Genomic DNA, 15,525 nt, shown 5'->3' on the forward strand with positions numbered 1-15,525 from the left:
AATCTGCGCATTAATTGCGAATTTGAAGTAGATTCTAATAAATATTAATTTGTTATTGTTTTTTATCGATTTGTGGTTAATTAAATTAGTGATGTAATAAAAGTTTTGATAAATTAAAAATAATATATTTTTAAATTAATTGACATTCCAGTTTTTTGAACCATTTCGTAAAACATTCCCAGAAATTGTTCCCATTTACAGGAAACTGTTAATTTAATTTCTTTGACGACACTAAAAAAAAGTTTATTTTTAGCTTTATTCTAAAATCCATATTTTTTATATATTTATAATAATAACTAAGATAATCGATATTTTTATTTTGAGATTTTTGAGATTAGCAGTTTCTCGAAAAACGAGATCATGACATGTAAGCTACTTTTTTTCTAACTCTTATAGTTTCCGAGATTATATTCCGACATCGAATTTGAACCACCCTGTATACATAGGTATAAAAACTACACTTATTTTATTTAATGCAATTTATTTTTTCGGAGCATTTCAAAAAACAGCCCTTTTTTACATAATAAACTATTCGGATCTCCTTTTTCGACAATTTCTCCGTCATTGACAACAAAAATTAAATCACAATCCATCACTGTTTGAATTCTATGAGCTATTATTAATACTGTAGAATTATTACAAGTTTTTTTAATAATTTGATGAATTAAATGTTCAATCTCCAAGTCAACATTAGCAGTTGCCTCATCCATAATTAAAATTTTGTTTTTTAATAAAATGGCTCTTATTAAACAAATAAGTTGTTTTTCTCCTAAACTTAAATCGTTGTTTGATATTAAAGTATCAAGTCCAGAGGGAAATTTTGAAAAAATATTTTTTAATCCTACTTTATCCAGAGTTTCCCATAAAAATACGTCGCTTAGCTGTTGAAAAATATCTAAATTTTTGCGTAAAGTCCCAGAAAAAATTATCGGATCTTGAGGAATTACTGAAATTTTCGACCGCAACGTTTTTAAAGGAACTTTTTTAACATCAACATCATCTATTATTATAACCCCATCAAACTCCATCAATCGCATCAAAGCGAAATACAAAGAAGATTTCCCAGCACCAGTTCTCCCAACAATTCCAACTTTATCTTTAGATTTAATTTCAAAATTTACGTTGTTCAAAACATAATTAACAGAAACATTTTTAAACTGAATATTCCCATTTTCGGGCCACGTTTTCTTCAAAATCACCTCTTTATTCATTTCAACTTCAGATTTTAACTCTAAATATTCGCTTAATCTTTCAACTGAGGTCATCGTAACGTTAACTTCACAACTTTGCCTTACACACCATTGAACCATTGACATTAATGATATCGATTGAGTTATTGCGAGCCCAATTGTACCAGGTTGAACACCTAAACATTAAGTTTAATAAAAATAATTAAAATTTATTAACAACAAAAATACCTTGAATAAAAAAGAAACTAAAAGTGACAATTGTTGTTAATAAAAGAATTAAAACGTCGATTAAAAATCGAAACGTAAAAACGCTCGATAAGTACATAAACCATGCTGATGTGTGAACATCTTGTAAATCATCGAATATTTTTTTGTAATTTTCTTCCTTTTTGAAAGCTCGAATAGTTATTAAACCTTCTAAAGTAGTCTTTATGTGAGTGTATAAAGGACTTTTTGCTAAAAAAACAATAAATTAATAGTTTAATTAACTCATTACTTAATAGAAACTTACTCGCTCCTTCAAGTCTTTTAATCGCCACGATAAATGGTAAATACACTTTACTTATAAAATAAAATAAAATTGCTAAAGTTGTCATAATTACACAAAACCAATAATTAATGATACTTTTTATAATAAAAACACCCAAAAGTGTTAAGATCAACTAAAACAATAAAATTTCTTTTATTTTAGATTGTATTTGTTTGATTTTGCTAACCAAGATGGTGTCAATGCTGACTGTATGCAGATAATCGTCAATTAATCCAAGATCTTTTGAGAATCGATTAATTATTCTTCCAGAAGAATTTAAGTGAAAAAAACTAAGCGGTGATGAAATGATTTTTTCAAAAATTGCGTTATGAAATTTTTCTGCACAAGTAACAAACAATAAATAGTATGATGTTATTGATATTATCGATGTGGTTATAATAAATAAAATAATACTTGATAAAGAAATCAAATAATGTTGTCGAGCGGTATCAGTTATGGTGTTATTTACAAGATTTTTATCAATGTTGCTCCTAAAACACAAATTTAAAATAGGTGTTAAATTTGTAATAAAAGACATTAATTTTTTTTGTTTAGATATTGTATTATTAAGAAAAATCAGGTTGAATAATCTAAAACGTCTAAACGCTTCGAATTTGATTCTATTTATAAAAATCTTTCAGATATCATCACATTATTTTTATAGCTCATTCAAAAATATAATCTTTGAGCTTTAATTTGAGATATAAGTCAATTTCTAACTCCTCAAAATGAGATTAGGAGGATTTTTTTTAATTTTTACTTTTCTGACATAACCTAAATTAACAGGTTTTCGAATTTGATTCTTTTTCTAAAAATTTTTCAGATATCATCACATTATTTTTATAGCTCATTCTAAAATAGAATCTTTGAACTTTATTTTGAGATATGCGTCAATTTTTAACTCCTCAAAATGAGATTAGGAGGATTTTTTTTAATTTTTGCTTTTTCTGACATAACCCAAATTAACAGGTTTTCGAATTTGATTCTTTTTCTAAAAATTTTTTACATATCATCACATTATTTTTATAGCTCATTCAAAAATAGAATCTTTCAGCTTTATTTTGAGATATAAGTCAATTTCTAACTCCTCAAAATGAGATTAGGAAGATTTTTTTCATTTTTACTTTTCTGACATAACCTCAATTAACAGGTTTTCAAATTTGATTCTTTTTCTAAAAATCTTTCAGATATCATCACATTATTTTTATAGCTCATTCTAAAATAGAATCTTTGAACTTTATTTTGAGATATGACATGTGTCAATTTTTAACTCCTCAAAATGAGATTAGGAGGATTTTTTTAATTTTTGCTTTTTCTGACATAACCCAAATTAACAGGTTTTCGAATTTGATTCTTTTTCTAAAAATTTTTCACATATCATCACATTATTTTTATAGCTCATTCAAAAATAGAATCTTTCAGCTTTATTTTGAGATATAAGTCAATTTCTAACTCCTCAAAATGAGATTAGGAAGATTTTTTTAATTTTTACTTTTCTGACATAACCTAAATTAACAGATTTTCGAATTTGATTCTTTTTCTAAAAATTTTTCAGATATCATCTCATTATTTTTATAGCTCATTCTAATATAGAATCTTTGCACTTTATTTTGAGATATAAGTCAATTTCTAACTCCTCAAAGTGAGATTAGGAGAATTTTTTTAATTTTTACTTTTCTGACATAACCTAAATTAACAGGTTTTCAAATTTGATTCTTTTTTTAAAAATTTTTCAGATATCATCTCATTATTTTTATAGCTCATTCTAAAATAGAATGTTTGAGCTTTATTGTGAGATATAAGTCAATTTCTAACTCCTCAAAATGAGATTAGGAAGATTTTTTTAATTTTTACTTTTCTGACATAACCTAAATTAACAGGTTTTCGAATTTGATTCTTTTTCTAGAAGTCTTTCAGATATCATCTCATTATTTTTATAGCTCATTCTAAAATAGAATCTTTGAACTTTATTTTGAGATATGCGTCAATTTTTAACTCCTCAAAATGAGATTAGGAGGATTTTTTTTAATTTTAGCTTTTTCTGACATAACCCAAATTAACAGGTTTTCGAATTTGATTCTTTTTCTAAAAATTTTTCAGATATCATCTCATTATTTTTATAGCTCATTCTAAAATAGAATGTTTGAGCTTTATTTTGAGATATAACTCAACTTCTAACTCCTCAAAATGAGATTAGGAGAATTTTTTTAATTTTTACTTTTCTGACATAACCTAAATTAACAGGTTTTCAAATTTGATTCTTTTTCTAAAAATTTTTCAGATATCATCTCATTATTTTTATAGCTCATTCTAAAATAGAATCTTTCAGCTTTATTTTGAGATATAAGTCAATTTCTAACTCCTCAAAATGAGATTAGGAGGATTTTTTTTAATTTTTGATTTTTCTGACATAACCCAAATTAACAGGTTTTCGAATTTGATTCTTTTTCTAAAAATTTTTTACATATCATCACATTATTTTTATAGCTCATTCAAAAATAGAACCTTTCAGCTTTATTTTGAGATATAAGTCAATTTCTAACTCCTCAAAATGAGATTAGGAAGATTTTTTTAATTTTTACTTTTCTGACATAACCTAAATTAACAGGTTTTCGAATTTGATTCTTTTTCTAAAAATTTTTCAGATATCATCACATTATTTTTATAGCTCATTCTAAAATAGAATCTTTGAACTTTATTTTGAGATATGCGTCAATTTTTAACTCCTCAAAATGAGATTAGGAGGTTTTTTTTTTAATTTTTGATTTTTCTGACATAACCCAAATTAACAGGTTTTCGAATTTGATTCTTTTTCTAATAATTTTTCACATATCATCACATTATTTTTATAGCTCATTCTAAAATAGAATCTTTGAACTTTATTTTGAGATATGCGTCAATTTTTAACTCCTCAAAATGAGATTAGGAGGTTTTTTTTTTAATTTTTGATTTTTCTGACATAACCCAAATTAACAGATTTTCGAATTTGATTCTTTTTCTAAAAATTTTTCAGATATCATCTCATTATTTTTATAGCTCATTCTAATATAGAATCTTTGCACTTTATTTTGAGATATAAGTCAATTTCTAACTCCTCAAAGTGAGATTAGGAGAATTTTTTTAATTTTTACTTTTCTGACATAACCTAAATTAACAGGTTTTCAAATTTGATTCTTTTTTTAAAAATTTTTCAGATATCATCTCATTATTTTTATAGCTCATTCTAAAATAGAATGTTTGAGCTTTATTGTGAGATATAAGTCAATTTCTAACTCCTCAAAATGAGATTAGGAAGATTTTTTTAATTTTTACTTTTCTGACATAACCTAAATTAACAGGTTTTCGAATTTGATTCTTTTTCTAGAAGTCTTTCAGATATCATCTCATTATTTTTATAGCTCATTCTAAAATAGAATCTTTGAACTTTATTTTGAGATATGCGTCAATTTTTAACTCCTCAAAATGAGATTAGGAGGATTTTTTTTAATTTTAGCTTTTTCTGACATAACCCAAATTAACAGGTTTTCGAATTTGATTCTTTTTCTAAAAATTTTTCAGATATCATCTCATTATTTTTATAGCTCATTCTAAAATAGAATGTTTGAGCTTTATTTTGAGATATAACTCAACTTCTAACTCCTCAAAATGAGATTAGGAGAATTTTTTTAATTTTTACTTTTCCGACATAACCTAAATTAACAGGTTTTCGAATTTGATTCTTTTTCTAGAAATTTTTCAGATATAATCACATTATTTTTATAGCTCATTCTAAAATAGAATCTTTCAGCTTTATTTTGAGATATAAGTCAATTTCTAACTCCTCAAAATGAGATTAGGAGGATTTATTAATTTTTGCTTTTTCTGACATAACCCAAATTAACAGGTTTTCGAATTTGATTCTTTTTCTAAAAATTTTTCACATATCATGACATTATTTTTATAGCTCATTCAAAAATAGAATCTTTCAGCTTTATTTTGAGATATAAGTCAATTTCTAACTCCTCAAAATGAGATTAGAAAGATTTTTTTAATTTTTACTTTTCTGACATAACCTAAATTAACAGGTTTTCAAATTTGATTCTTTTTCTAAAAATTTTTCAGATATCATCACATTATTTTTATAGCTCATTCTAAAATAGAATCTTTGAACTTTATTTTGAGATATGCGTCAATTTTTAACTCCTCAAAATGAGATTAGGAGGATTTTTTTTAATTTTTGCTTTTTCTGACATAACCCAAATTAACAGATTTTCGAATTTGATTCTTTTTCTAATAATTTTTCACATATCATCACATTATTTTTATAGCTCATTCAAAAATAGAATCTTTAAGCTTTAATTTGAGATATAAGCCAATTTCTAACTCTACAAAATGAGATCAGGACGATTTTTATAATATTTTCTTTTTCTGATATAATACTTCAAACAATTTATCTCCCAAAAAAAATAGCTTTTTTAAATAAAACTTACCAATATCCAAGTCCTACATCAAACGTAGCATTACCCACTATAAAAAATATGGTAAATAAAAAAATTAAGATATGTACATAAAAATTTGATCCAAAATACTTTTTATAAACCCCAAAATTTACAGTTCCTTTTCGATAATCTTCCTTAACACCTTCAAATTTCCATCTTTCAAGGTGTTCTTGTGGTGTTTTAATTTCTTTACTTAATTCCTTAATATTATTTTCAGCAAAATTAATCTGCAATCTACTCTTATTTTGCTCATTGTGACTTTTAAGAATTAATTTACCATTTTGAACCACATAAACGCAATCAACGTAATTCAAATATTCAATCTGATTCAAAACTAACACAACGCATTTTTTTCTAAGAAATTTCTTAACGCATTCGTTAAATATAAATTGAGCAACTTGTGAATCAATAGAAGATAAGATATCGTCTAAAAGATAAATATCTGCATCTTTATACAAAGCCCGAGCTAAATTTATTCGTGCTTTTTGACCTCCACTTAAATTTGATCCGTTTTCAACGACTTTAAATTCGTCTCCTTTAAAAAGAGTGAGAAGATCGTGTTCTAAAGCACAAATTTTTAGGATTTTTTTGTATTTTTTTGAATTATAAGGTTCTTCAAATAATATATTTTCTTTTATCGTTCCTTTAAAAAGCCATGGTTCTTGGCTACAATAAGAAATTATTCCGTTCACTTTAATTACTCCAACAATAAAATTTTCTTTTAAAATCGTTTTCAAAAATGATGATTTTCCACTACCGACATTTCCAATTAAAGCGACTAATTCGGGTTTTGTTATGCTTAACGAGATATCGTTTAAAACATTATCTTTAGAATTTTCATTCCATTTCGAGTAAACATTTTTTAATGTTATTCCATAGTTTGTTATTTTTGTATCTTCAATTTTAGTTATTTCATTTATTTGTAGAAATTCTTCGATTCTTTTTACACTTACAATAGCTTCTCCCCAACGAAATAAAGTTTGAGGAAAAAATTTATTTAATTGCATCGTTAATAAATTATAAGAAGCAACTAAACCGAATACGTAACTTGGAGTTAAATGATTTCCAATAAAGGAATATGTTAATATACTTGAAAATAATGCGAGTTTTGGAAGGAAATACATAAAAGACATTAATAGTGCTAAGAAAATGGAAGTTGAGCGAAGATATTTAATTTCTTTCCTAAAAAAATAGAATTTGTGGATTAAATTGGGATATGATTTTTGTATAATTACTTTCTAGTTTGTTTTAACATAAAAGTGATTGGTTTCTCCCAAGCTAAAATTTTGATGGTTTTGATCCCAAAAATGATTTCATTCAACATTTTAATTCTTTCGTCGGTAATTTTCGCCGTTTTTCGTCTCAATGCGGTTAATTTTTTTCCAATAAAAACTGAAAAAAAAAATCTGGTTCAATTTAAACATTCAAAAAGTCTTTTTTGGTGAATTCATGTCGAGAAAAAGCTAAGGCGGATTTTATTATAGCTTGACTCATAATATTGTTCGCCATCGGTAAAGATTAATATTTATTCGATTTTTATTGTTTAATACACCAAAAGGAAATTTCAAAAAGTCGCTCAGTCCATATTTGTAGAGATTAAATTAGAGATGTAACATGGCTCTGAGATAATTATCACTAAAAATAGCAGACTCACCATGAATAGGAATTATAAAAATAAATATAATAACACCAACAATACCAGTCCATCCGATTACGTAAAAAATAATTATTACTACAATAATAATTTGAATAGGACATATCCATAAGTTATTTATTAATGGTACAAAATAATCGAAACGATTAACGTCGTTTGTTATCAAATTGATAATACGTCCAATGTTTATACCACCACTATCCGACCTTTTACTTATTCTCAAGGATTTTCTGTATATCAAAGAGCTACAAGCAATTCTAACTCTCATTCCAAGTAATCTATAATTGTACATACACTGATGTTGACCGATGATTATTGCTAAACTTGAAAATGTTAAAATACCAGCAGATATAAAAGCGTGAATTTTATGTTTTTCATTTTGTGATTGATCATCTTGGGAAAAATGTTTCATTAAAACGATAAATGATAAACATTGAAGTGTTCTGTAATTAAATAAGTCTAAAAATGAACGTGAAAAATTTTAAATTGTACTTAAATACAAGTTCGGTTGCTATTGATAGAGTTGAGTATAAAAGAAAAGATTTTCCAAAAATTTTGATTACAACTTTCCATAAAGATGGTGATTTTTTTAATTTTTCTTTTTCCCATTCGTGTTCTAAAAGATCTCCTAAACGATTTGATTGGTGATTAAATAAAAGTGTAAAAAGATCTTTTTCTGATAATTCTTGTTTGTATCTTTTAATAATTGTTGGGATAAACCATCTAAAAAAAATGTTTAAATCGAATTTTACTGGGTTATTTTACTTACGTGAAAGTACACTTTGAAAATATATTCGCATTTTCTTGAGGATTTATTTTCTCAACCATGATCGAAGAACTAACAATGAAGAATAAAGAAAATCTTTTATAAGATGTAGTTGGTTGGGCAACTTCTATTACACTCTAAAATTGAAACTAACAGTATTCAACATAAAATTAAGTATCGTTTTAGTGGTTTTATCAACTTGTTTATTTACTAAGAATAATATAATAAAGTTTATCAAGGGGTCAATAAATTTATTACTCTTAATTTTATTTCATTCCCAATTTAGATTTAAATACTTCTTCAGCTATTTGATACAGATTTTCAGCAATTCCACCTCCCATTTTTTGTACCATATCATAAAACATTCCTTTTTTCTTCAATAAAATGTAGGGATAATCAAACTCAATCATTTCCCCACCACTCATGACCAAAACGAAATCACAATCGATTATCGTTTGTAATCTATGAGCTATAATTAAAATTGTGCACTCCTCAAATTTCCTTTTAATAGTTTTTTGGATTAAATTGTCGGTTTTTGGGTCAACATTAGCTGTGGCCTCATCCATAATTAAAATTTTATTTTTTCTTATAAGTGCCCGAGCCAAACAAACTAATTGTCGTTGGCCGACACTTAATTTTGAACCTCCTTCAATTATTTTGGTTAAAAGACCGTCGGGGAATTCTTTAACGACCTCTTTTAATTCGACCTCCTCCAAAACGTTCCATAATTCCGCGTCGGTAAATTCGTTAAATGGATCTAAATTGTTTCGCATCGTGTCCGAAAACAGTATCGGATCTTGCGGGATAATCGAAATTTTTTTTCGTAAATTATAAAGAGGGATCCTTTTAATATCAACACCATCAATACGAATAAACCCATCCGTGTATGCCAATTGAAAAAGTGACGCGCAAATTGAAGATTTTCCAGCTCCGGTTCGCCCGACGATTCCAATTTTCGATTTCGATTCGATTACAAAATTTAAATCTTTTAATACGACTTTTGAATTTATATTGTATTTTAAATTAACATTGATAAATTCGATTTTTCCGTGAATAGGCCAAGATTTTTCAGGGATTAAATCTCGATTATCTTGATTGTCTTCACCATCAACGTCCAGACTTGAATATTCCATCATTCTTTCGACCGAAGTCATATTAACCATCTGATCATTCGTTAATCTAACGCACCATTGCACTATAGTTACCAGCGCTAAACATTGAACTATTACTAATCCTGCTGCGGCATCACGTAAATCTTAAAAAGAAGTAATTATAAATAAGATTTTTTTTTTAAATCTCATTTTACCATTAATAAAAAACAGTGTAAATGAAATAAACCATAACACAATAACCATTATAAAATCAATTAAAATCCCAAAAGCATGTCCACTAGATATATGCATAAACCAAGAGGATGTGTGAAAATCTTGGGTGAAATCAAAGATGTTTTTATAATATTCTTCCTTATTAAAAACTCTTATTAAAGATAATCCATTAAACGATGTTTTTACATGAGTATAAAGTGGACTTTTTGCTAAAAAAAATTTATTATTGTTAAAATTTGATTTGCCTCGGCTTCACCAGCTGCGGTTGTAAATATTTTGAACCCAGCGATTAAGACTGTATCAACCTCAGACTGGGCATCATATTGAGGCACCTCGGCTTTGGCTAATTAATCAATAAAAATAAACCATAATCTAATAATAATGCTGAATAACAATTAAAACTAGATATTGAACTAGAAACATTCGGGTTTAGCAGCACGTCTCTTAAAACGTCTAAATCCAAATGATTCTAGTTCTACTATATAATCTAATATACGTACTTTTCTAATACGCATATTTAACCTTTCAACTACTTCAATAAAAATGTACAACAATTTAACGCTGAATAACAATTAAAACTTCTAGTTTTACACTAGTACTACCATAATGAAGAACTAACACTATACCTAGAACTAGAATCATTTGGGTTTAGCCGCACGTCTCTAAAGACGGCTAAACCCGAATGATTCTAGATCTAGGTATAGTGTTGGTTCTAGTTTTATACTAGCACTATCACTAGAACTAACACAAGATCTAACATAGTAACAGTGCTAGTGTAAAACTAGTACTAACACTAGACCTAGAACCCGAATGATTCTAGTTCTAGATATAGTGCTAGTTCTAGTTTTACATTTGCACTGTCACTAGAGCTAACATTAGACCTAGAACTAGAATCATTTGGGTTTAGCCGCACGTCTCTAAAGACGGCTAAACCCGAATGTTAGTTCTAGTGACAGTGCAAGTGTAAAACTAGAACTAGCACTATACCTAGAACTAGAATCATTCAGGTTTAACCGTCTTTAGAGACGTGCGGCTAAACCCAAATGATTCTAGTTCTAGGTATAGTGTTAGTTCTAGTTTTACACTAACACTGTTGCTATGTAGAATTAACACTATACCTAGAACTAGAATCATTCGGGTTTAGCCGTCTTTAGAGACATGCGGCTAAACCCGAATGATTCTAGTTCTAGGTATAGTGCTAGTTCTAGTTTTACACTTGCACTGTCACTAGAACTAACATTAGACCTAAAACTAGAAACATTTGGGTTTAGCCGCACGTCTCTAAAGACGGCTAAACCCGAATGATTCTAGTTCTAGATATAGTGTTAGTTCTAGTTTTACACTTGCACTGTCACTAGAACTAACACTAGACCTAGAACTAGAATCATTTGGGTTTAGCAGTACCTACGTCTCTTAAGACGGCTCTACGATCATCTCGGCCGCTGCCGGCCTCGGCTTTACCAAGTACGACTGTAGATCTTTTGATTCTCAGTGATTAACATTATATTAATCATTTCAATTTCTTAAACTTACTTATTGCTTCAAGTCTTTTAACTGCTAAACATGTTGGGAAAGTGAACCTCATCAAAAATTGAGTTCCAATGATTCCAATTATAAAAATAAACGCAAACCAATAGCAATAGTAACCAATTATAATAATAATCACAAAAACAATAAATAAATTCTAAAAAAATAAGATTCTTTAATTTTTGTATTAAGTAACTCAAATGTTTAACTTACAATTATACCATCTACAAAAATTATCGGAAGAAACTCATCGGTTGTTGATAAATCTTTAGAAAATCGATTTAAAATTCTCCCTGAAGGAGTCGTGTGAAAGAAAATCATCGGTGCGTTGATAACTTTTTTTAGTACAAGTTCGTGTAAATTTTTTGAGGAATTAATCAAAATATTTAGGGAAGTGACATGACCTATTATTGCGGCTACGATAACTACAACGACCGCAATTGAAAAAATTGTAAATAAATCTTCTCTGGTTAAAGACAAATTCATTGAATATATCTTAAAATCGATGTTACTCCTAAAATAATTAACTCTTAGAAATGAAGAAAATAAACACCAAAATATCTTACCAAAAAGTTATTATCATATCAAACGCGCCGAAACAAATTAAAAAAGTTAATGTTGATAACAAAGAAAGTGCAAAGAAAGACAAACTTTTACTGAGTTTAAAATAATTTTTGTAAACTTTAAAAGAAACAGCTCCGGTTGTTAAAAATTCTTTTTCTTCAATTTCCATGGTGTTTTTACCTAGATGGCATTCCCCATGATAAATTTCCTTAGAATCTATATTCTCCTCATCATCACTCCTTTGTAACAACCTCAAAAAATCTAAATTATCCTTTTGTACTTTCTTATAAGTTCCTTCAAAAGAAATCCTCCCATTTTCAAAAAAATAAATATAATCCACGTATTTTAAAAATTGCAATTGATTCGTAACCAAAACAACTATTTTGTCGCTCAAAAATTTACATAAACACTCTTTAAAAATGATTTCAGCAACGTGGGGATCAACAGCAGAAAGCGGATCATCTAAGAGGTAAATATCCGACTGTAAATAAACAGCTCGTGCTAAATTAATTCGAACTTTTTGACCACCACTTAAATTTTCGCCGTTTTCTATGATTAAGGTGTTATCTCCGTTTGGTAATAAAGAAATGTCGCGCTCTAAAGCGCAAACTTTAATGACCGTTTTATAACGTTCTTCATTAAAATCGTGTCCGAATAAAATGTTTTCTTTTAAAGTCCCCGGGAAAATCCACGCTTCTTGAGACGAATAAGAAACTGTTCCGGAAACGAACGTTTCGCCACTCTTAATGAAAAGTTCGTTTAAGATTGTGTTTAAAAAGCTACTTTTCCCACCTCCAACTTGACCAATAATCGCTATGAATCGCGGATTTGGTATTAAAAGGTTTAAATCTTGTAAAGTATTTTCTGTGGAATTTAAGTCCCAAACGGAGGAAACGTTTTTAAATTCGATAAAAATTCGGTTATCCCCGGATTTTTTGTGATGGTGTTTGCGTATTTCTTCGAGTTGAAGAAAGTTTTGGATTCTTTTGAAGGAAGCTTTCACTTCGGCGACTCGAAAAAGCCCGTTTGGAACAAATACGTTTACGTTTAATCTCAACATGTTGTAATAGACGAATATTGTGAAGACGTGGATGTAAGTTAGGGTGTGCCCTAAGAGATAATAAAGAAGGAGACTTAGGAATATCCCCACTTTTGGTAAAACGGAGATGATTGAGGAAAACACTCCGTATCCTAATAATAAATAACGAACCTTCTTAATTTCATTTCTAAAAAAGTTATTAAGTAGGATTAAATTAATTTTGATTGTTAATTTTAGATACCGTCTGATGTCAGATATAGATTTTATAAAATATTTTTCCCAAGTGTACATTTTAATTATTTGAATTCCAGATAAAATTTCTGTCATCATTTTGATACGTTCCCCAGCAAATTGAACTAGTTCCGTTCTTACTTTAGACATCCACTTTGTGATCAAGACTAAAAAATTAACATGAAAAAATTAATGAATAATATACAGCTTGGCAAATCTATCTTGGTTGTTGAAGATTAAATGCGACGTGGCAAACGTTATAGATATGAAATGTAAATTTCATGCAATAAAGAACATTGAGTATTTAATTCTTCTGCGCAACTGTCGGGGTACGGTAAATTTGCCAAGCTATAATTAATTAAATAATTAATACATTGCAATGGAATTAATCCCACAAAAATGAAAACTCCAAAAATTCCAGTCCATCCAGTTTCAAAATACAACAACAACCCAACAACAACAATTTGTAACGGAGCTATCAAAAAACTTTGCGAAAAATATGATAAATTATCGAGACGAGTTGCATCGTGGGTTATCAAATTAACCAAATAACCAACGCTTACTTTTCCCATTGCGCTTTTGCCAATCTTTAAAGATTTCCTATAGATTAAGGAGCAACAAGCAGCTCGCATATCCATATATAAATTTCGGTTTCCCCAAGCATACGAGTGAAATGATATAACGAATAGAAGAGTCGAAATGTTCATGATTACAGCTTGGATATAAGCTTCATTTGCGGTTATTCTAACGTTATCTTTGGAGAAGTATCTTAAAAGGACTGTAAAAGATATTGTTTGGACTCCCCTAAAAAGAAATTAATAAGCCAAAAAATATCATAATCAACAAAAATTACTTTAAAATTATTTCCGCAATTACTGCAATGGATGTCATAACAAGATGTTTTTTCCAAAATACTCTTATTAACGCCTTAATAAGTGATGGTTTCGGCTTGGTTAATTCAATTTCCCATTCTTTTTCGAGACGATCCCCTAAATTACTCGATTTTTGATCATCAATCATTAGAAATAAATCATCTTTGGTTAATGGTTTTCGAAATCCTTTTATAAAAGTTGGGATAAACCATCTGAAAAATAGATTTAAATTAAAATCCTTAAAAGTGGTCTTGCTTACAAGAGGGTATAGTAATAAAACGGATTGATATTCTCGATGGGATTTTTTATTCCCATCTTCACTTTCTTTAATTTTTTAGTTAACTAACTTTTAATATTTACATAAAAAATGGTTTAAATGAATTTCTAAAAGATTTAATTGGATATTTAACCAAATAGTTACTTGTTGGTATTTTGTCTAATTAGTTTTATTATCTTTTTATCTACAAACAAAATCGTGCACACGAGGTTAAGGTTAAAAATATTAATTATGTATATTACAACAAAATTAAGTTAGAATTAAATAATTATTTTTAACGAAATTGTAGATGAAACGGAGAGGAATTAAAATAATTTTTGTATTACATAAAGTTTGATATTAAAAGTAAACACAAAAATGTTCTTATCTACGAATAGCGCATAATATTTTCAGCGTTGGTGTAGCACTTTAAATATTAACAAATATCGAATCAGAAATTATTTTAAAATTAGACATGATTTAAGTTGGTGGTATTGAAAAAGATGACATTTGAAATATTTTGATAGGTTAAAAGTCAAAATTTTAATATTTCTATTTTCAAAAACTTTTATAATAAGTATTAAGTACCATTTTTTGAATCTTTACATAATATTAGATATTGTGTCTTTGCTTAACATCGCATACCTCTTAAAATGTGCACATTGTGCACAATGGACACATTTCTTTCCAACCTGACTCATTTCTATATACTACTTATACCACTCATTAGTTATGAAAAGATTGATGTTGGTTGAACAGATCGATCTCAAAATCCTCAAGGACGTGAAGAGTCCTTGAGGATTTTGAGATGTCCTCTAAGCTTACCTCGGTGTATGTTACTTTATATTATTGTGAAAGCTGCAAATTGAGTTTCTTGGACACCTAGAAAGTCAACCTAAAGTTGGGGTAATTATAGAGCTTTCGTTTAAGCGTTTTTAAACACTTTTTTAAACCAAACAAAACTTTTTTGACAACTGACAGCTTATTTTAAACTAACTTAACTCATTACAAATTTAATTTTTGTTTTTACTCCATAGATGGCAGTAGTATATATCGGTAAATGTAAATAACTAGTCAAGAATATTTAATGTTTA

At 28.0% G+C, this 15,525-nt stretch overlaps 2 protein-coding genes across 9 annotated transcripts; both read right to left on the reverse strand.

Annotated features, from left to right (window-relative positions):
• Positions 1 to 6: 6 nt before the first annotated feature.
• On the reverse strand, positions 7 to 8,776 carry LOC111420648 (ATP-binding cassette sub-family C member 4-like). 7 transcript variants are annotated; one of them, XM_023053682.2, is made up of 9 exons: positions 8,621 to 8,776; positions 8,344 to 8,574; positions 7,852 to 8,294; positions 7,433 to 7,589; positions 6,189 to 7,379; positions 1,907 to 2,210; positions 1,702 to 1,852; positions 1,419 to 1,646; positions 7 to 1,366 (listed from the first exon to the last, which is right to left on the reverse strand). In XM_023053682.2, exons 1-9 carry the CDS (start codon positions 8,677 to 8,679, stop codon positions 471 to 473), a joined length of 3,660 nt encoding a protein of 1,219 aa, XP_022909450.2. In that variant the 5' UTR covers positions 8,680 to 8,776; the 3' UTR covers positions 7 to 470. The 7 variants fall into 7 exon arrangements, with proteins under 7 accessions (XP_022909450.2, XP_022909451.2, XP_071053143.1 ...); XM_023053683.2 differs by having other exon boundaries at positions 8,146 to 8,294; positions 8,621 to 8,760; XM_071197042.1 differs by having other exon boundaries at positions 8,352 to 8,574; positions 8,621 to 8,664.
• A 27-nt stretch (positions 8,777 to 8,803) lies between these two features.
• Positions 8,804 to 15,397, reverse strand: LOC111420647 (ATP-binding cassette sub-family C member 4-like). 2 transcript variants are annotated; one of them, XM_071197040.1, is made up of 9 exons: positions 15,257 to 15,397; positions 14,157 to 14,387; positions 13,677 to 14,107; positions 13,314 to 13,470; positions 12,036 to 13,259; positions 11,683 to 11,983; positions 11,476 to 11,626; positions 9,924 to 10,151; positions 8,804 to 9,872 (listed from the first exon to the last, which is right to left on the reverse strand). In XM_071197040.1, exons 2-9 carry the CDS (start codon positions 14,321 to 14,323, stop codon positions 8,884 to 8,886), a joined length of 3,648 nt encoding a protein of 1,215 aa, XP_071053141.1. In that variant the 5' UTR covers positions 14,324 to 14,387; positions 15,257 to 15,397; the 3' UTR covers positions 8,804 to 8,883. The 2 variants fall into 2 exon arrangements, with proteins under 2 accessions (XP_071053141.1, XP_022909449.2); XM_023053681.2 differs by lacking the exon at positions 15,257 to 15,397 and adding an exon at positions 14,435 to 14,557.
• Positions 15,398 to 15,525: the final 128 nt, after the last annotated feature.

Source organism: Onthophagus taurus, chromosome 6 (genome assembly GCF_036711975.1).
Source record: "Onthophagus taurus isolate NC chromosome 6, IU_Otau_3.0, whole genome shotgun sequence".
In the NCBI taxonomy this organism is placed as follows: Eukaryota; Metazoa; Arthropoda; class Insecta; order Coleoptera; family Scarabaeidae; genus Onthophagus; species Onthophagus taurus.

Coding starts and splice junctions, on each gene's coding strand:
- LOC111420647 (XM_023053681.2), bottom strand. CDS start 14,490: ATGGGAATAAAAAATCCCATCGAGAATATCAATCCGTTTTATTACTAT. Junction 14,108..14,156: donor ATTGCGGAAATAATTTTAAA/GTAATTTTTGTT, acceptor ATTTCTTTTTAG/GGGAGTCCAAACAATATCTT. Junction 11,984..12,035: donor GATATGATAATAACTTTTTG/GTAAGATATTTT, acceptor TAATTATTTTAG/GAGTAACATCGATTTTAAGA.
- LOC111420648 (XM_023053682.2), bottom strand. CDS start 8,679: ATGGTTGAGAAAATAAATCCTCAAGAAAATGCGAATATATTTTCAAAG. Junction 7,590..7,851: donor TTTTATAATTCCTATTCATG/GTGAGTCTGCTA, acceptor TTTTTTTTTCAG/TTTTTATTGGAAAAAAATTA. Junction 2,211..6,188: donor GATGTAGGACTTGGATATTG/GTAAGTTTTATT, acceptor TTTGTGTTTTAG/GAGCAACATTGATAAAAATC.